Below are 26,458 nucleotides of genomic sequence, written 5' to 3'. Positions count from 1 at the left end.
CCAATTTTTTTGTTCCATAACAGGAAGGGAGAGGAACTCCCTCAAAAGTGAGGGAATCTCTGTTTGTCACCAGGAGCAAAAGAACTAGTGTTCCTATTGGAGGATTTTTCTTCTATTTCTTTTCTGGTAAAACCCAACACGCATGTGCGTGGAGGCCACACTTCAGCATTGTGGCAGAATTTGAGGCACAAAGGTATTTAGCCTCGTATGCACCCTACATGTGTAAGAGTGCGATCTATCCATAGGAATCCCTCATGGCCTTCTCAATGCATGTAGGATATGTGGGACAGTTTATTCTGAGGATCTAGCATCACACCTACAGTATGAGTGCCATCTACCATTTGCCTCGGCATGGACTTCCAATCCCTGTGGATGCTCCTGTATGTATTGGGAGGGGAGATTGACCAGCTGTGCTGCCTGGGTGTGAGGGTGTCCTTAGGGAACAGCCTGTGTGCATACATCTACAGTATTTTTTTTTGTTTTTATTTATGTCAAGTCAAGCCATCCCCATCTGGGATACAGCAATGGGAGGATTTCCTGATATGTCACTTTAATAGTAATTATATAAGAAGTGGATATGATTTTGGCTTTATGCTGTATTCGAAGGAAGCTTTGCTGATGGTGTTTCTCAGGAGCGGCCTGTCCATTAATGGCGCACGGGCGACGTCCCCCCTATCCATAGCCGCCGCCCCCTATCCATGCGTCTGGCTCCTTGCAGGATGCCGGATGCATGTATTACAATGGCGGGGCTGTTTTTTTGAAGCACCTGATTAGAGCCAGAGCCTCTAATAGGCTTCAAAATAGGGTGGGCTCGGGGCACAGAGAATGCGAATGGAGCCCACACAGGTGGGGTACAACAGCAAATGAATATTCACTATTGTAACACTGATCCTCCTCCCGGCCAATCAGGTAGTGGGTTTTGAGACCCGATTGCCTGAAAGGAAAGGCGATCCTATTGGATGCCTAGGAGGTGGGGAGGAGCTGCATGCTGGAAGCTGCCGATGGAGGAGAGGACCCTAGCCAGAGACCCGATCAAAGCCAGAAAAAGCCCTGGTCTTGAAGTGGTTAAACCATAACACGGGAAGGGAAGAGAAGGAAAGAGAAGAGACAGGGTTCAGAGGGTATGGGGAACCAAGTAGGCAGAGGATTCTGTCTATTGGGGTCCAGTGTTTCTCTATGAATCATCTAGATGGGTGAGAGCAGTTCATTTCTGTGGGCAGGAACTGGTTGATTCAGGGGTTCCAAATGTTATGGAGGTTTGGGATTTCGTCAAATTGAAGAACAGTCAACTTTTCATAAATCACGCATTGGTGCATACAGGATTTCATGCTATCAAGATGCTTATAAACTGGTCCGCCTACAAAAGCACCACTCTGCGTCCTGGACGATAATATCTATGACACCTGTGCAGTTATATGTAAATACAACAATATAAACACACTCTAAAAGCAGCCACTTAAATATAAAATTTAGAAATATTACAATACTAAAAAACACTCTAAAACATGTAGTCTTTTGAAATATTGTAGCAGCGCTCTTGTCAAATAAAGTCAAATGACAAGCTTTCATATATAGTTGATATGTGAGTCAAAATAATAACGGAGGAGATCTGTTATACAATATCAAGATTGACACAATACAAGATTGACACAATATCGCGGTCCCCTACTGTAGCTTGTATTGTGATATGCTGAAACCACCTTCCACCATACACTTCACCACGTGAGGGAATTCTCCCCTTTGGGGGTGCACTCACCAAAAATACAGTAGTAATGTGCCTTAAATTTATAAGAGCTTCTCCACCACTCCAACCAAAGCTTCCACCAGATGTCAGTCGCACTGTATAGGGCTCCAGTAAACCATGTTGAGGGAATAAATTATCCACATAGTGTAATACTGCTTAAAACTTTTATTTAAACCAAAAACCCCCCTTACAAGTTATACGTACCATATTCAAGTTAACATGGAGCGAAAATAAAGTGCACTGTGGCTGTGTATTCACCCGGTCACCGGAAATGTAAGGAAGGAGACCGCTGTGTACATCAACAAGACTTCCTGGTTCTTACTTAGTAGCCTGTAAGTTCTTGGGCCTCTGATCTTTTTACTTCTTACAGGTACACAGGTTCCCGACATTTATCCAACATGGCTGTTTTGGAGGTGAAGATGCTATCTGGTTTTATCCCAGTAAAGAGCACAATAAGACAGGTGAGTTCTGGTACTGGCAGATAATCTGTTATTCTCTATGTTATGCTGCCAGCATTGTACCTGCTGACCCAACAGGATTTTTAAAGCTCAGATTCATACTTACTACATTTTGTTATCTCCTGTGCTTCAGCATATGTTGTACATTGGAATAGTATGGCTCCTAATAGGCTGATCTGGTTTAATAGATTACTTGAATTGTGACCCTATGATACTACTTATCAAAAGGGGCACCACACAGACACATTTTGAGTGGATTATCCAATATCTGAGTTGACATATACAGTATCTCACAAAAGTGAGTACACCCCTAACATTTTTCTACCTTTTCATGTGACAACACTGAAGAAATGACACTTTGCTACAATGTAAAGTAGTGAGTGTACAGCTTGTATAACAGTGTAAATTTGCTGTCCCCTCAAAATAACTCAACACACAGCCATTAATGTCTAAACCACTGGCAACAAAAGTGAGTACATCCCTAAGTAAAAACGTCCAAATTGGGCCCAAAGTGTCAATATTTTGTGTGGCCACCGTTATTTTCCAGCACTGCCTTAACCCTCTTGGGCATAGAGTTCACCAGAGCTTCACAGGTTGCCAATGGAGTTGTCAGGAATCAGAGGCTAAGGAGACCAGACACATAGCTACAAAAGGAAACTGAGACCAAACAATGTATTTATCCTTAAGGTGATATTTATTTACAGTGAAACACAAATACAGAAGAGCAGACAGTGAACATAAACAAACCCCAAAAGACAAAATAACAAATTAACCTAACTAATATATTTATACAATATCTACAATATAAGGGATAAAGATAACAGGGATGAAAGGAAGGGAAACACGACTGGGTACAAAAGCAGGGAGCAGGAGCAAGGCAGAGGAGGGCAGGATGGATTGGGATACAAGAATCACAAGGCTCTGGTCACAAAGGGGACAAGCAACAGGATAGTGATGCACTGGGGAAGGGAGGAGCAGCCTTAAATATCCACCTGGCAGCTAGAGCCAGGTGTGGCTGATTGGAACCTGCTGGCTTCTGGGAGACACCTGCTGGTGGACACTGGAACTGCAGCCATTGGTCCAGAGCACCACAGTGCCACCAGCAGGTGAACTTAATCTTGACAGGAGTCCTTTTCCACTCCTCCATGAAGACATCACAGAGTTGGTGGATGTTAGAGACCTTGCACTCCTCCACCTTTCATTTGAGGATGCCCCACAGATGCTCAATAGGGTTTAGGTCTGGAGACATGCTTAGCCAGTCCATCACTTTTACCTTAGCTTCTTTAGCAAGCCAGTAGTCGTCTTGGAGGTGTGTTTGGAGTCATTATCATTTTAGAACACTCCAAAGAGAGGGGATCATGCTCTGCTTCAGTATGTCACAGTACATGTTGCCATTCATGGTTCCCTCAATGAACTGTAGCTCCCCAGTGCCAGCAGCACTCATGCAGCCCCAGACCATGACACTCCCACCACCATGCTTGACTGTAGGCAAGACACACTTGTCTTTGTACTCCTCACCTGGTTGCCCCCACACACGCTTAACACCATCTGGACCAAATAAATTTATCTTGGTCTCATCAGACCACAGGACATGGTTCCAGTAAACCTTGTCCTTAGTCTGCTTATCAGCAAACTGTTTGTGGGCTTTCTTGTGCATCATCTTTAGAAGAGGCTTTATTCTGGGATGACAGCCATGCGGACCAATTTAATGCAGTGTGCGGCGTATTGTCTGAGCACTGACAGGCTAACCCCCACCCCTTCAACCTCTGCAGCAATTCTGGCAGCACTCATACAGCTATTTCCCAAATACAACCTCTGGATATGACGCTGAGCACTCAACTTCTTTGGTCGACCATGACAAGGCCTGTTCTGTTAAACTGCTGTATGGTCTTGGCCACCATGCTGCAGCTCAGTTTCAGGGTCTTGGCAATCTTCTTATAGCCTAGGCCATCTTTATGTAGAGTAAGAATTCTTTTTTTAAGATTCTAAGAGAGTTCTTTGCCATGAGATGCCATGTTGAACTTCCATTAACCAGTATGAGAGAGTGAGAGCGATAACACCAAATTTAATACACCTGCTCCCCATTCACACTTGAGACCTTGTAACACTAACAAGTCACATGACACCAGGGAGGGAAAATGGCTAATTTGGCCCAATTTGGACATTTTCACTTGGGGGTGTACTCACTTTTGTTGCCAGTGGTTTAGACATTAATGGCTGTGTGTTGATTTATTTTGAGGGGACAGCAAATTTACACTGTTATACAAGCTGTACACTCACTACTTTACATTGTAGCAAAGTGTCATTTTTTCAGTGTTGCCACATGAAAAGATATCACTTTTGTGAGATACTGTGTATACCTTCTTTGAGTTTGATTTCAGGAGTGTTTTGGTCTATTTTGCTACTTCGGTTGGCCTTTCAGCACATAGAGGATGAGGCAGGGGCAGATCCAGAGTCTAGTCTCGGGAGGGGCACTGCCAGAAAATACTTTTTTTGTGGGCAATTTATCGAGGAAATGGCTGTTGTTGGCGCTTCAATTATCCCAGCACCATGGTTGTTATTTCTATTAATATATTGTAATATAAAATTTAACGGTTCAACTCACCATAATATAGAATCAGTGGGAGCCCTGAGCGTGCCACTTGCCACTGTCGCCTGGCACACATTGCGGATTATCACTTGCCACGTCACCTGCCACATGTTGCAGATTGTCACTTGCCTGCCACCAGATGCGGATTGTCACCTGCCACATGTTGCGGATTGTCACTTGCCAGGTTACTGGCCACACATTGCGGATTGTCACTGGCCACGTCACCTGCCACACATTGCGGATTGTCACTGGCCACGTCACCTGCCACCAGATGCAGATTGTCACTTGCCACGTCACAGGCCACACATTGCGGATTGTCACTTGCCACGTCACCGGCCACACATTGCGGATTGTCACTTGCCACGTCACCTGCCACACATTGCGGATTGTCACTTGCCACGTCACCTGCCACCAGATGCGGATTGTCACTTGCCACGTCACCTGCCACACATTGCGGATTGTCACTTGCCACATCACCTGCCACACATTGCGGATTGTCACTTGCCACGTCACCTGCCACACATTGCGGATTGTCACTTGCCTGCCACCAGATGCAGATTGTCACCTGCCACATGTTGCGGATTGTCACTTGCCACGTCACCTGCCACCAGATGTGGATTGTCACTTGCCACGTCACCTGCCACACATTGCAGATTGTCACATCACCTGCCACCAGATGCAGATTGTCACTTGCCACACATTGAGGATTGTCACTTGCCACCTTGCGGATTGTCACATAGCTACTAAGGTGGTGTTTTGCTTGCCTCCTTTCAGATCAGGCAGCAGAGAGATAATGTAATCTCTCTGCTGCCCACACTGCCTGTACATTGAAGGCAGAAGTTACTGCAGGGATGCAGGGCAGTGAGAGATGATGTTATCTCTCTGCTCCCCTGCACGCCGGCTCGCTGATTGGCCAGCCGCCCCCACCACCTAGCCTGCTCTCACCCGCCCAAGCCGCCCGTTCCTCCCGCGGAGCCGCCTGCTCCCGCATCCACTCAGGGAGCCGCCCGCTCCCTCATTTGCTTGGGGAGCCGCCCGCTCCCACACCCCCTTGGGGAGCCGCCCGATCCCTCATCCGCCTGCTCTCTCACCCGCCTGGCCTGCAACAAATTTCTCGGGGGTGGCAATTGCCCTATTGCCCCCCTGGATCCGCCCCTGGGATGAGGGAGGTAGAGAAATCACTCAACGAGATGGCAGCCCTGCTACATGTTGGTCTAATACCTAGACAAGTGCAATTCGTTTAGTTCCAAATTAGTTTTTTAACGAATTTTGACAAATTAATTAATTTGTAAATATCAAAATTAACAAAAATCCTTTGACAATTTTTTCTGCATATTCAGTAATTCGGAAATTCGAAATCCCAAAAATTTGAAAATCTGAAATAATAACTAACTAATAATCACTTAACTATTACTACAGTAACTATGAAATTATAAGTATTGGAAGTTCCTTTCAAATTTGGCTGTTAGTGAATGTAACGAATACGATTTTATCCGAAGTTACGGATTATCTGAAATAACGAATGCTGTATCTAAACAAATGGAACATAGCAAATTAATAATGATAAATAACAATAATAATAATAATAATAAAAATGTTTTATTATTATTATTATTATTTATTATTAATTCTTTCTGTTCTATTTTTTTAGATGTGGCATTCGTTATCTCGGATAATTCATAACTTCGGATAAATTGGTATTAGTTACATTCACTAACAGACAAATTTCAAAGGAAATTCCCATACCTATAATTTAATAGTTAGTTATTGTTAGTTGGTTATTCTTTTAAATATATGGATTCTCTTTCTTATTTTCAAATGTTAGAATTTACCATTTTTTACGAATTTTTCGAATTGCGATCATAACGAGCGATCCAAAAAAAAAGAATGGAACCAAAATGAAAGTATTTTTCGGCAGTGCACATGTTTTCTACTGCTCATAGACATAAGATAGTGCCCACCAGATGTGTAGACAATCTTTCACAGTTCTTGCAAACAGTAATGGGTTTCTCTGCACACATGGCTCACCAAAGGGATTGCATCTGCATATTGTATATGCCTCTTCCAAAATTGACATGTAAAAAGAAATCTGCCCAAGGCTGGTAATACAGATGACAACCTAATTTGACAATCTCGGTATAGTGTTCTTTTACTGTTACCAAATCTGTTTGTACAATCTCTTTTACATGTACGAAAACGATGTAACATGAGGACCTACCTAAAAAACTCATTCTATGTGTATCGAAATTGCCCTTACAGTATATAGTTATACCTCAGTATAATGACGATTGTACAATCGGATAGTTTAGTGCATAGTCAGCTTTAGAATGTTGTGCTTCAGACAAGAGTCCCGCCATGCCTCATAAACGTTTCTTGGCATATCTGATTCATTACATGTGGTTTTCGCCATATACAACTTAGCATACTGTTTACACTAAGGAGATAATTGAATATATTATACTGCTTTCATTATACAGCTGGAGAAAGACAAAATGATAAAGAGAAGTGATATCCAGGTGGACAAGGTGGTCTTGTACTTTGACCAGGTAAGATGTAAATCTCATAACATGTACATTTCATGTCACTGTAGTGACAGCATATTGATTGGCTGTACTGGTCATGTGAAGATCAGACCAGCCAACCTAACATGGGCTACATCATGGGGATCTGACTGTAAAATGTCCCCCCCCATATCATCTCTTCTTTGAAAGATGGCATGGGGCTCAACTCACTCAAATGTGTCAGTTATTTAAATTTTATTCATGATTCTATTCCATGGTCATTTTTCTTCCTAAAAAAAATGGGCTTTGGGCTTGTGTGGTTGGCATTATTTTGACATCGGTTTGAGACACTTCTGAGATCATTCAGAATGCCTTGAATGCATTTGATCACCTTCTGATCGACATGACAGGTTGGCTCCCCTTGCACAAGCTGGGTCGGTGACGGCACAAGGCACTTAATTTATTTGGCGGCGGGAGGCGGCGGAGCTGTCAGAAGGTGGGAGCCTTCCTTGGGAGTGAAGCTTTTTTTTTCCTTTTTTGTCGGCAGTAGTGGTGGGCATTGTGCTTGACAATAGACTTACACCAGGGGACATTTTTTTAAATTATTGTCAAAAACTGCTTTTGTGTTTTTATTGCACTACACTTTTTTCTTTTTTTGGGGTGAATGAGTAGGGGTACTATGTAACCCTTACTCATTCACATAGAGGGGTTGGATCTAGGGGCCCTTGTTAAAGGGGGCTTCCAGAATTCTGATAAGCCCCACGCTCGCCAGGTGGTGGGGAAGAGGCCCCCCTGCCCAAAACCACCCCCCCATGTTGAGGGGCAAGTGGCCTGGTATGGTTAAGGCAGTCCATCCAGTTCAACCTATGTGTGTGTGTTTATGTTAATAGTACATTGTATACCCCTGTATGTTGTGGTCGTTAAGGTGCCCATCTAATAGTTTTTTGAAATTATCAATGCTCCCCGCTGAGACCACTGCTTGTGGAAGAGAATTCCACATCCTTACAGCTCTGACAGTAAAGAACCCTCTACGCAGTTTATGGTTAAACCGCTTCTATTCCAATTTTAGTGAATGGCCATGTGTCTTTTTAAATTCCCTTTCCCAGGGTGGCTTTGGCCAATTATGGCTCAGGGGGTTTAGTACATGCCCCACACTATATAAGGCCACCTGTCGGGGCCACATCGGCCCTGTGTAGTGTGTTCCGGCATCATTTGATTTAAGTTAGATAGATTAGGCAGGACAGTCAGTCAGTTAGCTGCACTTACAGTGTATTGTGTATATATATGCATCCCAGGTGTTGTATATTAATATATATATATATATATATATATATATATATATATATATATATATATATATATATATATATATATATATATATACATATACTGTATTCAGTTTAGCTAGATCTGTTCTTGTTATTCTCTTCCTACTGACAGGCAGGCAGGTGTTGTTACAGTATTTACAGCTACCTGAAGAAAATTGCTGGTGTTCTTCTGATCCTATTACTACCACAGTCAGGCAGCTACAGTATTTAGTGTAGTGTGTCCTCTGCACAGTGTTCAGCTAAAGCTACCTGTAAAAGATTGGTGGTGTTTTTCTGATCCTATCACTACCACAGGCAGCTACATTATTTAAACGTTAGCGTAGTGCGTCCTCTGCACAGTGTTTAGCTAAAGCTACAAGTTAGTGTAGTGCGACCTCTGTACAGTGTTCAGCTAAATCTACAAGTTACTGTAGTGCAACCTCTGCAAAGTGTTCAGCTAAAGCTTCCTGTAGAAGATTGGTGGTGTTTTTCTGATCCTATCACTACCACAGGCAGCTACATTATTTACACGTTAGTGTAGTGCGACCTCTGCACAGTGTTCAGCTAAAGCTACCTCTAGAAGGTTGGTGGTGTTTTCCTGATCCCATCACTACCGCAGGCAGCTACATTATTTACAAGCTATTGTAGTGCGACCTCTACACAGTGTTCAGCTAAAGCTACAAGTTAGTGTAGTGCAACTTCTGCACAGTGTTCAGCTAAAGCTACAATTTAGTGTAGTGCAACCTCTGCACAGTGTTCAGCTAAAGCTACAAGTTAGTGTAGTGCGATCTCTGCACAGTGTTCAAGCTAAAGCTACCTGTAGAAGGTTGGTGGTGGTTTCCTGGTCCTATCACTAGCGCAGGCAGCTACATTATTTAAACATTAGTGTAGTGCGTCCTCTGCACAGTGTTCAGCTAAAGCTACGAGTTAGTGTAGTGTGACCTCTGCACAGTGTTCACCTAAAGCTACAAGTTAGTGTAGTGCGACCTCTGCACAGTGTTCAGCTAAAGCTATAAATTAGTGTAACCTCTGCACAGTGTTCAGCTAAAGCTACAAGTTAGTGTAGTGCGATCTCTGCACAGTGTTCAAGCTAAAGCTACCTGTAGAAGGTTGGTGGTGGTTTCCTGATCCTATCACTAGCGCAGGCAGCTACATTATTTAAACATTAGTGTAGTGCGTCCTCTGCACAGTGTTCAGCTAAAGCTATGAGTTAGTGTAGTGCGACCTCTGCACAGTGTTCAGCTAAAGCTACAAGTTAGTGTAGTGTGACCTCTGCACAGTGTTCAGCTAAAGCTATAAATTAGTGTAACCTCTGCTCAGTGTTCAGCTAAAGCTACAAGTTAGTGTAGTGCGATCTCTGCACAGTGTTCAGCTAAAGCTACCTGTAGAAGATTGGTGGTGTTTTTCTGATCCTATCACTACCACAGGCAGCTACATTATTTAAACGTTAGCATAGTGCGTCCTCTGCACAGTGTTTAGCTAAAGCTACAAGTTAGTGTAGTGCGACCTCTGTACAGGGTTCAGCTAAATCTACAAGTTACTGTAGTGCAACCTCTGCAAAGTGTTCAGCTAAAGCTTCCTGTAGAAGATTGTTGGTGTTTTTCTGATCCTATCACTACCGCAGGCAGCTACATTATTTACACGTTAGTGTAGTGCGACCTCTGCACAGTGTTCAGCTAAAGCTACCTGTAGAAGGTTGGTGGTGTTTTCCTGATCCCATCACTACCGCAGGCAGCTACATTATTTACAAGTTATTGTAGTGCGACCTCTGCACAGTGTTCAGCTAAAGCTACAAGTTAGTGTAGTGCGACCTCTGCACAGTGTTCAGCTAAAGCTACAAGTTAGTGTAGTGCAACTTCTGCACAGTGTTCAGCTAAAGCTACAATTTAGTGTAGTGCAACCTCTGCACAGTGTTCAGCTAAAGCTACAAGTTAGTGTAGTGCGATCTCTGCACAGTGTTCAAGCTAAAGCTACCTGTAGAAGGTTTGTGGTTGTTTCTTGACCCTATCACTAGCGCAGGCAGCTACATTATTTAAACATTAGTGTAGTGCGTCCTCTGCACAGTGTTCAGCTAAAGCTATGAGTTAGTGTAGTGCGACCTCTGCACAGTGTTCAGCTAAAGCTACAAGTTAGTGTAGTGTGACCTCTGCACAGTGTTCAGCTAAAGCTATAAATTAGTGTAACCTCTGCACAGTGTTCAGCTAAAGCTACAAGTTAGTGTTGTGCGATCTCTGCACAGTGTTCAAGCTAAAGCTACCTGTAGAAGGTTGGTGGTGGTTTTCTGATCCTATCACTACCGCAGGCAGCTACATTATTTAAACATTAGTGTAGTGCGTCCTCTGCACAGTGTTCAGCTAAAGCTACGAGTTAGTGTAGTGCGACCTCTGCACAATGTTCACCTAAAGCTACAAGTTAGTGTAGTGCGACCTCTGCACAGTGTTCAGCTAAAGCTATAAATTAGTGTAACCTCTGCACAGTGTTCAGCTAAAGCTACAAGTTAGTGTAGTGCGATCTCTGCACAGTGTTCAAGCTAAAGCTACCTGTAGAAGGTTGGTGGTGGTTTCCTGATCCTATCATTAGAGCAGGCAGCTACATTATTTAAACATTAGTGTAGTGCGTCCTCTGCACAGTGTTCATCTAAAGCTATGAGTTAGTGTAGTGCGACCTCTGCACAGTGTTCAGCTAAAGCTACAAGTTAGTGTAGTGTGACCTCTGCACAGTGTTCAGCTAAAGCTATAAATTAGTGTAACCTCTGCACAGTGTTCAGCTAAAGCTACAAGTTAGTGTAGTGCGATCTCTGCACAGTGTTCAAGCTAAAGCTACCTGTAGAATATTGGTGGTGTTTTTCTGATCCTATCACTACCACAGGCAGCTACATTATTTAAACGTTAGCATAGTGCGTCCTCTGCACAGTGTTTAGCTAAAGCTACAAGTTAGTGTAGTGCGACCTCTGTACAGTGTTCAGCTAAATCTACAAGTTACTGTAGTGCAACCTCTGCAAAGTGTTCAGCTAAAGCTTCCTGTAGAAGATTGGTGGTGTTTTTCTGATCCTATCACTACCGCAGGCAGCTACATTATTTACACGTTAGTGTAGTGCGACCTCTGCACAGTGTTCAGCTAAAGCTACCTTTAGAAGGTTGGTGGTGTTTTCCTGATCCCATCACTACCGCAGGCAGCTACATTATTTACAAGTTATTGTAGTGCGACCTCTGCACAGTGTTCAGCTAAAGCTACAAGTTAGTGTAGTGCGACCTCTGCACAGTGTTCAGCTAAAGCTACAAGTTAGTGTAGTGCAACTTCTGCACAGTGTTCAGCTAAAGCTACAATTTAGTGTAGTGCAACCTCTGCACAGTGTTCAGCTAAAGCTACAAGTTAGTGTAGTGCGATATCTGCACAGTGTTCAAGCTAAAGCTACCTGTGGAAGGTTGGTGGTGGTTTCCTGATCCTATCACTAGCGCAGGCAGCTACATTATTTAAACATTAGTGTAGTGCGTCCTCTGCACAGTGTTCAGCTAAAGCTACGAGTTAGTGTAGTGCGACCTCTGTACAGTGTTCAGCTAAAGCTATAAATTAGTGTAACCTCTGCACAGTGTTCAGCTATAGCTACAAGTTAGTGTAGTGCAACTTCTGCACAGTGTTCAAGCTAAAGCTACCTGTAGAAGGTTGGTGGTGGTTTTCTGATCCTATCACTAGCGCAGGCAGCTACATTATTTAAACATTAGTGTAGTGCGTCCTCTGCACAGTGTTCAGCTAAAGCTATGAGTTAGTGTAGTGCGACCTCTGCACAGTGTTCAGCTAAAGCTACAAGTTAGTGTAATGTGACCTCTGCACAGTGTTCAGCTAAAGCTATAAATTAGTGTAACCTCTGCACAGTGTTCAGCTAAAGCTACAAGTTAGTGTAGTGCGATCTCTGCACAGTGTTCAAGCTAAAGCTACCTGTAGAAGATTGGTGGTGTTTTTCTGATCCTATCACTACCGCAGGCAGCTACATTATTTAAACATTAGTGTAGTGCGTCCTCTGCACAGTGTTCAGCTAAAGCTACGAGTTAGTGTAGTGCGACCTCTGCACAATGTTCACCTAAAGCTACAAGTTAGTGTAGTGCGACCTCTGCACAGTGTTCAGCTAAAGCTATAAATTAGTGTAACCTCTGCACAGTGTTCAGCTAAAGCTACAAGTTAGTGTAGTGCGATCTCTGCACAGTGTTCAAGCTAAAGCTACCTGTAGAAGGTTGGTGGTGGTTTCCTGATCCTATCATTAGAGCAGGCAGCTACATTATTTAAACATTAGTGTAGTGCGTCCTCTGCACAGTGTTCATCTAAAGCTATGAGTTAGTGTAGTGCGACCTCTGCACAGTGTTCAGCTAAAGCTACAAGTTAGTGTAGTGTGACCTCTGCACAGTGTTCAGCTAAAGCTATAAATTAGTGTAACCTCTGCACAGTGTTCAGCTAAAGCTACAAGTTAGTGTAGTGCGATCTCTGCACAGTGTTCAAGCTAAAGCTACCTGTAGAATATTGGTGGTGTTTTTCTGATCCTATCACTACCACAGGCAGCTACATTATTTAAACGTTAGCATAGTGCGTCCTCTGCACAGTGTTTAGCTAAAGCTACAAGTTAGTGTAGTGCGACCTCTGTACAGTGTTCAGCTAAATCTACAAGTTACTGTAGTGCAACCTCTGCAAAGTGTTCAGCTAAAGCTTCCTGTAGAAGATTGGTGGTGTTTTTCTGATCCTATCACTACCGCAGGCAGCTACATTATTTACACGTTAGTGTAGTGCGACCTCTGCACAGTGTTCAGCTAAAGCTACCTTTAGAAGGTTGGTGGTGTTTTCCTGATCCCATCACTACCGCAGGCAGCTACATTATTTACAAGTTATTGTAGTGCGACCTCTGCACAGTGTTCAGCTAAAGCTACAAGTTAGTGTAGTGCGACCTCTGCACAGTGTTCAGCTAAAGCTACAAGTTAGTGTAGTGCAACTTCTGCACAGTGTTCAGCTAAAGCTACAATTTAGTGTAGTGCAACCTCTGCACAGTGTTCAGCTAAAGCTACAAGTTAGTGTAGTGCGATATCTGCACAGTGTTCAAGCTAAAGCTACCTGTGGAAGGTTGGTGGTGGTTTCCTGATCCTATCACTAGCGCAGGCAGCTACATTATTTAAACATTAGTGTAGTGCGTCCTCTGCACAGTGTTCAGCTAAAGCTACGAGTTAGTGTAGTGCGACCTCTGTACAGTGTTCAGCTAAAGCTATAAATTAGTGTAACCTCTGCACAGTGTTCAGCTATAGCTACAAGTTAGTGTAGTGCAACTTCTGCACAGTGTTCAAGCTAAAGCTACCTGTAGAAGGTTGGTGGTGGTTTTCTGATCCTATCACTAGCGCAGGCAGCTACATTATTTAAACATTAGTGTAGTGCGTCCTCTGCACAGTGTTCAGCTAAAGCTATGAGTTAGTGTAGTGCGACCTCTGCACAGTGTTCAGCTAAAGCTACAAGTTAGTGTAATGTGACCTCTGCACAGTGTTCAGCTAAAGCTATAAATTAGTGTAACCTCTGCACAGTGTTCAGCTAAAGCTACAAGTTAGTGTAGTGCGATCTCTGCACAGTGTTCAAGCTAAAGCTACCTGTAGAATATTGGTGGTGTTTTTCTGATCCTATCACTACCACAGGCAGCTACATTATTTAAACGTTAGCGTAGTGCGTCCTCTGCACAGTGTTTAGCTAAAGCTACAAGTTAGTGTAGTGCGACCTCTGTACAGTGTTCAGCTAAATCTACAAGTTACTGTAGTGCAACCTCTGCAAAGTGTTCAGCTAAAGCTTCCTGTAGAAGATTGGTGGTGTTTTTCTGATCCTATCACTACCGCAGGCAGCTACATTATTTACACGTTAGTGTAGTGCGACCTCTGCACAGTGTTCAGCTAAAGCTACCTGTAGAAGATTGGTGGTGTTTTTCTGATCCTATAACTACCGCAGGCAGCTACGTGATTTAAACATTAGTGTAGTGCGTCCTCTGCACAGTGTTCAGCTAAAGAGATATATATATATATATATATATATATATATATATATATATATATATACATACATATATATATATATATATATATACATATATATATATATATATATATATATATATATATATATATATATATATATATATATATATATATATATATATATATATATATATATATATATATATATATATATATATATATATATATATATATATATATATCCCAGCTTAGTGCAGCTACATCTCACTGCAGACCATTAGTATGTCTGGAAGGCCAACAAGGAGAGGCTGACAGTCACAAGCCAATAAAAGAGGGCAAGCAGGCTCTGTGTCTAGAGGCAACAGTGCTGGTCGTGGACACGGTGCATCCTCATTAGCACGTGGCCGTGGGAGACGCTTGGCCTTTTTTTCGGCAGCTGGCCATGTTGAGCCGCAACATGCGGAAGAATTGGTCGAGTGAATGACCAAGCTGTCCTCATCCTCCTCATCCTCTCTCACCCATGCTCAGGGTGCTTTGTCTGGCAAAGCAGCTGCCAACCCGGCCTCTTCCCTTGGCTCAATGGAATCAGTTACTCCTTCCCTAGCCCCACCATGTCCTCCTGAGGAGTCCCCCAAACTGTTTGACTACAGTGTTGGGTACATGCTCCAGGAGGATGCCCAACGTTTTGAAGGCTCAGATGATGGTACTCAGCTAGAAGAAGGCGGTAATGTGAGCCCACACAGAGGGGGTGCCCAAGAAAGACAGCAATCTGACAGTCATGTTGCCTCTGCTGCAGCATACTGCCAGGTTTGCTCCAGTGATGAGGAGGGAGGGGATGATGAGGTCACTGACTCCACGTGGTTGCCTGATAGGAGAGAAGAGGAGGAGGCACCTCACCAACGAGGCAGGATGCCCTCCAGGGGCCAGCTTAAGGGCAGCACACTGACTGCATCACACCCCAAAGCTCCGCAATTGCAGGATGCTGCTGTCTCTGTGCATTATTCCAAAAGTTCTTTGGTGTGGGCCTTTTTTGAGACGAGTGCATCAGATCGCACCTCTGCTATTTGCAACATATGTCTCAAGCATATCTCGCGTGGCCAAAACATCTCCCGCTTGGGCACCACATGCTTGACCAGACATATGTTGACCTGCCATGCAGTTCATTGGCAAGCGTACCTAAAAGACCCACACCAAAGAACAAAGAGGACCTCTCCTTGCTCCTCATCAACTGAGATCTCCAACCCCACTATACCTTCAGTCTTCTCTGAGACCTGCACTGAGAGGAATGAAGGTGTAGAATTAGGTGTGTCACAGCCAAGTACTTCTGTGCAACCTGCTATCAGTACACCGACGGCAGATTGTACCAGGCAAATTTCCCTGCCCCAGTTGCTGCACCACCGAAAGAAGTTCTCTCCCAGCCATCCACATGCTCAGCGGTTGAATGCTAGCTTGGCAAAATTGCTAGCACTTCAACTGCTACCTTTGCAGTTGGTAGACTCTGCCCCTTCCGTGAGTTTGTGGAATGTGTGGTTCCTCAGTGGCAGGTACCCAAACGCCACTTTTTCTCATGGAAGGCGATTCCAGCTCTCTACCGACATGTGGAAGGCAATGTCCATGCCTCGTTGGACAGGGTGGTCAGCAATAAGGTGCATATTACCGCTGATTCATGGTCCAGCAGGCATGGAAAGGGAAGTGGCCTAAGTTTCACAGTGCATTGGGTGACTCTGTTGGCAGCTGGGAAGGATGCAGGACAAGGTGCAGTAGTATTGGAGGTTGTTCCGCCACCACGCCTCCAAAATGCTACTACTAGTGATTCTGACACACCTCTCTCCTCCACCCCCCTCCTCTTCTTCTTCCTCCATGGCCTCTTCCTGTGCTTTGTCCTTGGAACCAGTGGTGCTCCGTAGGCATTCAAGGGGCTACGTAACTAGGCAGGCCAAAAGATGCCATGCGGTGCTTGAGCTGGTGTGCTTGGGGGACAGGAGCCACACTGGGGAAGAGATATGTCAGCTCTGCAGGGGCAGGTTCAGAGGTGGTTGATGCCATGCCAACTTAAGGCAGGAATGGTGGTTTGCGACAATGGCACCAACCTCCTCTCTGCCTTCCGACAGGGACAAATGACCCATGTGCCCTGTTTGGCTCACGTCCTTAACTTGGTGGTACAGCGGTTCTTGAGCAGGTACCAGGAGTTACAGGATGTCCTGAGGCAGGCCAGGAAAGTCTGTGTGCATTTCCGACGGTCATATAATGTCAGTGCTTGGCTGGCTGACCTCCAAAAGGAATTTAACCTGCCCAAGAACCGCCTAATCTGTGACATGCCCACCAGGTGGAACTCAACATTGGCCATGCTGCAGCAGCTGCACACGCAGCAGAGGGCCATCAATGAGTACCTGTGCGACTATGGCACCAGGACAGGGTCAGGAGAGATTGTTTTTTTTCCCCACGCCAGTGGGCCATGATCAGGGTTGCATGCACTGTCCTGTCATCATTTGAGGAGGCCATGAGGATGGTGAGCAGTGACAGTGCATGCATCAGTGACACTGTCCCCCTTGTCCACCTGTTGGAGCACACGCTGCGTGGAATAATGGACAGGCCACTTGAGGAAGAACAGAGGCAGGAAGAGGAGGACTTCCTTAGCTCTCAAGGCCCTCTTTATCCAAACAGTGTTCCTGCGTGCCCGCCTATCACACAGGAAGAGGACGAGGAGGAGGAGGAGGAGGAGGAAGAGGAGGAGGATTGTGTCAGTATGGAGGTGGAGCCTGGCACTCAGCATCAGCAGCAGTCTTTAAGGGATTATTTACAGTCCCAAGAAACTCATGGACTTGTACGTGGCTGGGAGGAGGTGGCTGCGGATCATGTCGTCTTTAGTGACCCAGAGGACTCCTGACCGAATGCCTCAGCAAACCTACGCTACATGGCCTCCCTGATCCTGCAAAGCCTGCGGAAGGGTCCTCGTATTCGTGGTATCAAGGAGAGGGATCAATACTGGCCTGCAACCCTCCTTGATCCACGTTACAAGGGTAAGGTTGTGGACCTTATCTTGCCGTCGCAGAGACAGCAGAGGATGAAACATCTTCGGGAGGCCTTGCAGAAAGGTCTGTGCAGCGCGTTCCCAGAGACTGGGAGGTTACAAACTACTGTTCCTGGACAACATGTTGCTGAGGCTTCGGTCAGTCAAAGAAGGAGCAGTGGAGAAGGTGGCCGTCTGACCGATGCATTCAGACAATTTTTTAGTCTGCAGCCCCAAGGTATGATCGGTTCCAGCAACCATCGACAGCGTCTGTTTTACATGGTACAGGAATACCTAGGGGCAACATCTGACTTGGACACCTTTCCCACCGAAAATCCTCTGGGTTACTGGGTCTTGAGGATGGATCACTGGCCAGAGCTTGCACAGTATGCAATTGAGCTACTGGCCTGTCCTGCATCCAGCGTTCTTTCGGAACACACATTCAGTGCTGCTGGAGGTTTTGTAACCGATCACAGGGTGCGCCTGTCCACCGACTCGGTCGATCGACTGACCTTCATAAAAATGAATCAGTCTTTGATCACCACCAGCTACCAAGCACCTAATGCTGATGTAACCGAATAATTTTTTTTGAAATGTCAGATCCCTTCAAGACTGCCTATGCTGATGCTGAGTGACTATCCTGTTATGCTGAGTGACTATCCTCTTCCTCCTCAATGATCATGCTGATAGCTTGTAAGAATATTTTTGGCTCTGGGCGCCGCCACCAGTGGCTAAGGCCCAATTTTCCAGCCTCTGTTTAACAGGAGCATGTAATTACAATTTTGATGCAATATTTTGCAAGGAGGGTTTGTTGCTGCACTCAACTAAAGTATTTGTGAGGGGTTGCAGTGTTGTGGCACCAGCACCAGTGCCTAAGGCCCAACTTTTCAGCCTCCGTTCAACAGGGGCGTGTAATTATAATTTTTGATGCAATACTTTGCTGCAGGGCTCGTTTCTGCGTTCCAACTAGAGTATCTGTGAGGGGTTGCAGTGTTGTGGCACCAGTGCCTAAGGCCCAATTTTTCAGTCCCTTTTTAACAGGGGCATGTAATTACAATTGTTGATGCAATATTTTACAGGAGGGCTCATTCCTACGCTCCAACTAGAGTATCTGTGAGGGGTTGCATTGTTGTGGCACCAGTGCCTAAGGCCCAATTTTTCTGCCCTTGTTCACAGGGACATGTAATTACAATTCTTGAACTAATATTTCACAGCAGGGCCCGTTTCTGCACCCACCAAGAGTAACTGTGAGGACTTACAGTGTTGTGGTACCAGCACCACCACCAAAGGCCCAATTTTTCTGCCCCTGTTCACAGGGACATGTAATTACAATTCTTGATCTAATATTTCACAGCAGAGCCCGTTCCTGCACCCACCAAGAGTAACTGTGAGGGCTTACAGTGTTGTGGAAACACCAACACCTAAGGCCCCAATTTCTGCAGAGTATATAGGGCAGGTCCCTACTTTCAAACATCCAACTTACAAATGACTCCTACTTGCAAACGGAAGGAGACAACAGGAAGTGAGATGAAATCTACCCCTAGGAAGGGAAATTCTCTCCTGTAAGAGTTAATATGGGAAAAACGTGTCTCCTTTCCACTGATGCTTTATCACCAATCCTTGTTTCACTAAAACCCCCAAATTGTCAAAAAACATTTGTCATTGGGACAGAAAGTGAGGTAAAATCTTCTGAAGAGGTGCACAGACAGCAAAACAAATGCCACAGGGGTGATAACCCTTCCCTATGTTTTCCAAGAAGCTTAAAAATAGATTTTTTGGCTGGAGCTACACTTTAAAAATGTACCAGTTCAAAATTACAAACAGATTCTACTTAACAACAAACCTACAGTCCCTGTCTTGTTTGCACCACCTGTATACTGCTGTTCAGAGGGCCTGGGGCCCCACGCCTTTCCTTTTTTAAATTTGGGTCCGGGGTTCCCCTTAATATCCATACAAGTCCCAAAGGGTCTGGTAATGGACTGGGGGTTACCCATGCCATTTGTCTCACTGATTTTCTTCCATATTACCGGGAACGGACATTACATTAACCACTTCCGGACCGCCGCACACCGATGTACGTCCAAACTTTGCCAGAGGTGATCGCGTCCATCTCCCTTCTGTGCCTGGAGACGAGTGAGGCTAAGATGGCGCCCACTCGTCTCCATGACACTGCTGGGCGGAAGCGACGTTAAAACGTCATTTCCACCCACGCCTCTTAAAGGCATATTTTTTTCAGTGTCATTTTTTTAAATGACTTTTTTTTTATTGCATTTTAGTGTAAATATGAGATCTGAGGTCTTTTTGACCCCAGATCTCATATTTAAGAGGTCCTGTCATGCTTTTTTCTATTACAAGGGATGTTTACATTCCTTGTAATAGGAATAAAAGTGACACTTTTTTTTTTTAAAGTGTAAAATAAATAAAATAATGTAAAATAAATAATAAAAATTAAAAAAATCTTTTAAAAAAAACCCCGCCCCGACGAGCTCGCTTGCAGAAGCGAACGCATACGCGAGTAGTGCCCACATATGAAAACGGTGGTCAAACCACACATGTGAGGTATTGCCAGGACTGGTAGAGCGAGAGCAATAATTCTAGCCCTAGACCTCCTCTGTAATGCAAAACATGCAACCTGTAGAATTTTTTAAACGTCACCTATGGAGATTTTTAAAGGTTAACGTTTGACGCCATTCCACGAGCGGGCGCAATTTTGAAGTGTGACATGTTGGGTATCAATTTACTTGGCAAAACATTATATTTCACAATATAAAAAAAAAATTGGGCTAACTTTACTGTTGTCTTTTTTTTTATTCAAAAAAGTGAATTTTTTTCCAAAAAAAGTGCGCTTATAAGACCGCTGCGCAAATACAGTGCAAAAAAAAGTATTGCAACGACCACCATTTTATTCTCTAGGGTGTTAGAAAAAAACATATATAATGTTTGGGGGTTCTAAGTAATTTTCTAGCAAAAAAAACCTGTTTTAAACATGTTACCACCTAAAATCCAAAACGAGGCTGGTCCTTAAGTGGTTAAAGCCCCAAGCAGTTTTAAATGACTTTTATTCCTTTAAAAATGACATTTTGTGCAGGGACTGTTCTAAACACGGGAAACACGCACCACTTTACAGGCATACTATAGACACCCCCCAGGTACCATATTTAAATCAATATTTCACTTTTTTTTTTTACTTTAAGCATCATTAAAATCACTGCTCCCGGGGGGCGTGGCCAGCAGCCGAGGTGAATGGCCGCAGTGTAAGAGAGCTCTGTTATCCACGGACGCACCGGAGCTTATAGAGCGACTCCAGAGCCTCTAAAAGCGGCGATTTTCGCCTCTACCAGGTCGGGCACACCCTGGGAACATGTCCAGGAAACGAAAAGAAACCGGGAAGATAAGCAGAATGACGGACTTCTACATGCTTCCCCACAGCACACAGTCCCAAGATGGCGCCGGTAAGCATAACGGCGGAGAGCGTGGCAGGCTCTCCAGCTACAACAACAGCAACTCACAGCGCTCCATACCTCACTCTCACAAGGGACACAAGGGGAAATACACTAACTCCCAGACATCTTCCTCTTCATCCAGCCCAGTCAAAGCAAAACAACAACACATGCAGGGAAATAACATGGCTGAAGAAGAAACAGACACATCTCTTAATGACACCAGGGAGCTCCAGGACTCCATCCTGGAATTTCCTACCAAAAACCAGCCGGTCATTGATACAACCTTAAAGGACATGTTAGTGTCCCTCCGCAGCACCCTCCATGCGGACATATTAACCCTTACAAGTAATTTTAAGACAGAAATGAAAGCTGTCAACAACAGGGTTACTCATATAGAACACAAAATGGGAGAATTTGCGGGTGCTATAAATGAAGTGATTGACGCTCACAATGAAAAAGACGACGAAATACACCAACTAAAGTCCAAAATGGCCGACCTCGAAGATCGTTCGAGGAGAAATAATATTAAAATCAGGGGGATACCTGAGACGGTAAAACCACCAGACCTAAATGCCTATTTTCAGAATATCCTGCAAGAAATGCTTCCTGACGCTTCAGTGACAGATCTATCTATAGACAGGATTCATAGACTGCCTAAACCTAAGCATTTACCTGATCATCTACCAAGAGACACAATAGCAAGGATTCACTTCTATCAAACTAAAGAGAAATTTCTGCAATGCATGAGAAATTCTGACAACGCACTACCATGCATCCAAGGCCTCTCCTTCTTCACTGATTTATCGGCATATACAATGCAAAGAAGGAAGAATTTGGCCACTATCACCAAACCGTTGAGAAATCACCACATCGCCTACAGATGGGCCTATCCAGCAAAGCTGCTAATCACAAAAGATGGGAAAACGTTCCCTATCCAAACAGTGGAAGATGGCATATGGTTACTAAAGGAATGGGACATTCTGGACAAGGCGGAGGATTCACCACCAAGTGCCTCATCTCCACGTCTACATTCTCCCACCTGGCCACAAGATACAACTGACTGAGGCTAAAATTACACGTAACCACCAATTTACGAAGTTGTGCTCCGGTGCGCCAGTGGAACATTATTCAGTTCTCCTTTCGCTCCTGAGAAGTTACGGGATAATATCCCACCAGATTCAGTTGAATCGTTACAGTTTTTTTTTTGCTGAGAACTTTTCTTTCTTTTTAATTTTATTTGGAGATTTTTCATTTTTGCTGTACTAATCTCTGAAAGAATACCTTTGCAGCTTTACATCATCTGGACTCTGGCTCACTATTGAAAGAACTCTTGCACAAGCAATCTTACTGCAATATACACTTCAACAGGACAAACAACCCAAAAGTCCTTCTTAAACACACTCCTCAAGATTAACATCATGGGATTTAAAATCTCCTTGTTTAACGTTCGCGGACTGAACAGCCCTCAAAAAAGATCAATGCTTTGGAAAGAAGCCCGACTCCTACAGAGTGACATTCTTTGCCTTCAAGAGACCCATTTCTCAGCATCCAAACCTCCGAAATTCTCCCATCAGAACTTTCCCACTATCATCTGCTCCAATGCCCCAAAGAAGAAGAGAGGAGTGGCAATCCTCATCAAAGACACTATTTCCTTTCGTCAGATCTACAAGGATGTAGATGTAATGGGTAGATATATTATACTGGTTGGTGAGGTAAACAACACAGTATACACTATAGTAAATGTCTACTTACCTAATGTGAAACAAATTTCCTTTTTGAACAAGATTTGGAAACGGGTACGTGAGGTGCGAAAGGGGTACACCATAATTTGTGGAGACTTCAATGCTATTCCAAACAAAACCCTAGATGTCTCGGCCGAGACCCCGAAAAATCGGGAAAGAGTGACCCTTTCGCGCTTCATGGCCTTAGAAAGTCTACATGACGTGTGGAGATGTCAACACTCGACAGAGCGGGATTATTCCTACTTCTCGAGTGTACATCGCACATACTCAAGAATTGATTTCTTTTTGGTGGATAAATTTCTGTTACAAAATATTAGTATGTCCAGTGTACACAATATTACATGGTCAGACCATGCTCCGGTTTCCATTATGGTGGAGGGATCTCGCACTGAGACAAGAGCAAATAGATGGAAAAATGATACCTTTCTTTTCTCACATCCAGACCACAAACATACAATTAATAAAGAACTACACGAGTTCTTCAAAAATAATACAGATTCAGTGCCAGATCCCTTTACGGTCTGGAATTGTCATAAAGCCTACATAAGAGGCATCCTCATGAAAATGAGCAGTGTAGCTAAAAAGCAAAGAAACAAAAAATTAAATGACCTACTCCTTCAAATAAAAAACCTAGAGTCAGTAAACAAAAAAGCTCCAGATCCCAAAACCAGCTCACAATTAGACCAACTCAGACACGATCTCAGATTAATACTTATCTCCCAACACAAAAATATAGTTCAAAAATGGAAAGCAAATTATTATAGTCAGGGAAATAAAGCAGGTAAATTGCTAGCAAATCAAGTAAAAGAAAAAACCATCAAACAAAAAATTCCATTTATCTTTCATCCAAAAACAGGCATTAGGCTATCCAATCCAAAAGATATTGCTAATGCTTTTAGAGATTACTATAACAATCTATACAATCTGAAAGACGACACTACAAACTACCAACCGTCCCCTGAGATGATCCAGAAATTTTTGGATTCTATATCAATGCCTAAACTGAATTCAGACCAATTACAATATATCAATGCACCAATCTCTATGTCTGAATTAAATAAAACAATTCTATCCCTCCCTAACAACAAATCGCCAGGCCCAGACGGCTTTTCGGCAGAATACTACCGGACATTTCACTCCATACTAGGCCCACACCTATTAAATATATATGCATCAGCCATTTCCACATCCTCATTCCCCCCAGAAATGTTAACCGCCACAATTGTGACTTTACCCAAACCTGGGAAATCTCTTGACACCCCACAAAACTTCAGGCCTATATCCTTGCTAAATGTAGACCTGAAGATTTACGCAAAGATCATAGCCAACAGACTGGCACAATTCCTGCCCACATTAATTAAACATGATCAAGTTGGGTTTATCCCAGGCCGGCAGGCACCAGATGCAACACGCAGAATTATTAACCTACTTCACGCAGCGGAGTCCTCGGGTACGCCTTCTCTGCTTCTATCATTAGATGCAGAGAAGGCCTTTGATAGGATCCACTGGGGGTACTTGAGACTTGTTTTGGACAAATTTGGCATCTCAGGGGAAATAAATTCAGCCATTCTAGCACTATATACCAACCCCTCTGCGATGGTATACACAGAAGGAATGTTCTCAGATAGTTTTAATATTACCAATGGGACAAGACAAGGTTGCCCTTTATCCCCCCTCATTTTTGCTTTATTAATGGAACCCCTAGCCGAAAAAATTAGATCACACCCAGAAATTTCCGGTATCAAAATCTCCAAAGAGGCACACACCATATCACTTTTCGCGGATGATGTCATTCTTTCTCTTTCTAATCCCAACACCTCCTTACAAACAGTACACAATATTTTAAACCACTTTAATCAAATTTCATACTACAAAGTTAACGCTTCTAAATCCAACCTACTTGCCATGAACATAGAAGAGAAACTACGTAATTCCCTATCATTACGCTTTCCGTATCCATGGGCAGACAAACCTATCCAATACTTAGGGATCCAACTAACGACACCAAGCAGCAACCTATTCAAAGTGAATCTGGCCCCTTTCATTTCCTCCATCCAACCAGAACTAAATAGACTAAAGTCCTTTTGTTTGTCTTGGATGGGAAGACTGGCAGCTTATAAAATGCTTATTCTACCAAGAATACTGTATTATTTTAGAGCTCTTCCAATCTCTATACCAGCAAAATTCTTTGCAACAGCCCAATCGCAACTACATAAATTTGTATGGGCAGACAAAAAACCGAGATGCTCGCGGTCTTCTCTTTCAAGACATAGAAAGGCAGGTGGAATGGGACTCCCAATTTTAAGAGACTACTTCGCCGCTTCCATACTAGATCAAACAAAATATTGGTTTCAAACACAATCCTCTAAACATTGGGCCAATATAGAACAAGCCTGGATGAACCCAAATTCTCTGAGATCCACATTGCTAGCACACTCTTTTTCAAACACTTGCCTCAAATCCAATTACCCTACCATACAATTAGTACTAAATACATGGAAGAAATTCTGTTCTGAAGTAAGACACAATACAGACCTTACAGAAATTCCAACCCCGCTTAATTCACTATGCACACATATTAAAGATCTAAATACAAAACAATGGGAACATAAAGGAATAACCCTAATTTCAGATATATACGACCGAGAAAAAATCACTCCCTTCAACACTCTAGCCCAAAAATACTCCCTTCCTACGTCTGACTACTACATGTACATAAGAATCACAACATTTTTAAAATCCCATCAGATGCAACCTATTAAAATTCCACATAAGGCATGGGCTTACTGGAACGACAAATCTACCCCAAGAAAAGGAATTTCCCTATTCTATACTTTAATACAACAAAAAGAAGCATACATTAAATTACCAACACATCAAAAATGGGAGTCAGAACTCTCTATGTCCTTTTCAGACAAACAATGGCTAGAAGCTATTAAATCCAACAACTGTTTCACGAGATCTACAACATACTGGGAGACAGCCCAAAAACTACTACTTAGATGGTACTACACCCCCTATCTAACAGCAAAATTCTCCAATACTAGCTCCAACGAATGCTGGCGAGGATGCGGTAAAGTAGGTACCCTTCTTCACATGATATGGGAGTGCCCAAATTTGTGGAGCTTCTGGAGAGCAATATTCAGATTAATATCAAAAATTACAGGCTTTATAAGGAAAGGTGAAGCAGAATTAGCCATTTTAAGCATACACATAGACCAATACCCTTATGCTCTCAGACCAATAGTGATACAAATTCTGATGGCAGCCAGGTTGACAATCACTAGCAAATGGAAATCTAACAGCACACCGAATGTTAGCGATGTTATTAGGAAAATTGATGAGGCTTTCAAATACGAACAGATTATGGCAAATACACAGGGAAACACAAACCGTTTTTACAAACAGTGGAATCCTTGGATTAGTTTCAGGAACATTACATAGAAAAAGTTTATATGCACTTCCTTTCCCCTTGCTCTTTTTCGCTAACTATGCAATGGGGAGCCAGAGCCCTTAACTCCTTTATTAATATTGTATTCTTTTCTGTTATCCTTTTTATTTTTTTTTTATTTTTCTTCATATATAATTTGAGATAAATAATCTCCATTCTATTATTATATTGATTATCAATATGGTTGTTTGATTATAATCAATCTACGATTGTTTACACATA

General features: G+C 43.4%; 1 protein-coding gene across 1 annotated transcript in view; it reads left to right on the top strand.

Moving 5' to 3' along the window:
* LOC141106652 (alpha-2-macroglobulin-like) overlaps positions 1–26,458 on the top strand; it is a 242,068-nt gene that overhangs the window by 191,730 nt on the left and 23,880 nt on the right. Inside the window, exons 33-34 of the mRNA XM_073597595.1 lie at positions 2,115–2,205; positions 7,270–7,338. Coding sequence (XP_073453696.1) covers positions 2,115–2,205; positions 7,270–7,338 — 160 coding nt within the window. The remainder of the gene's footprint in view (positions 1–2,114; positions 2,206–7,269; positions 7,339–26,458) is intronic.

The sequence above is a fragment of the Aquarana catesbeiana genome, linkage group LG08, assembly GCF_042186555.1.
Source record: "Aquarana catesbeiana isolate 2022-GZ linkage group LG08, ASM4218655v1, whole genome shotgun sequence".
Classification (NCBI taxonomy): domain Eukaryota; kingdom Metazoa; phylum Chordata; class Amphibia; order Anura; family Ranidae; genus Aquarana; species Aquarana catesbeiana.
The sequence above is the reverse complement of the archived record's forward strand: the minus strand, read 5'-3'. Positions and strand labels throughout refer to the sequence as shown.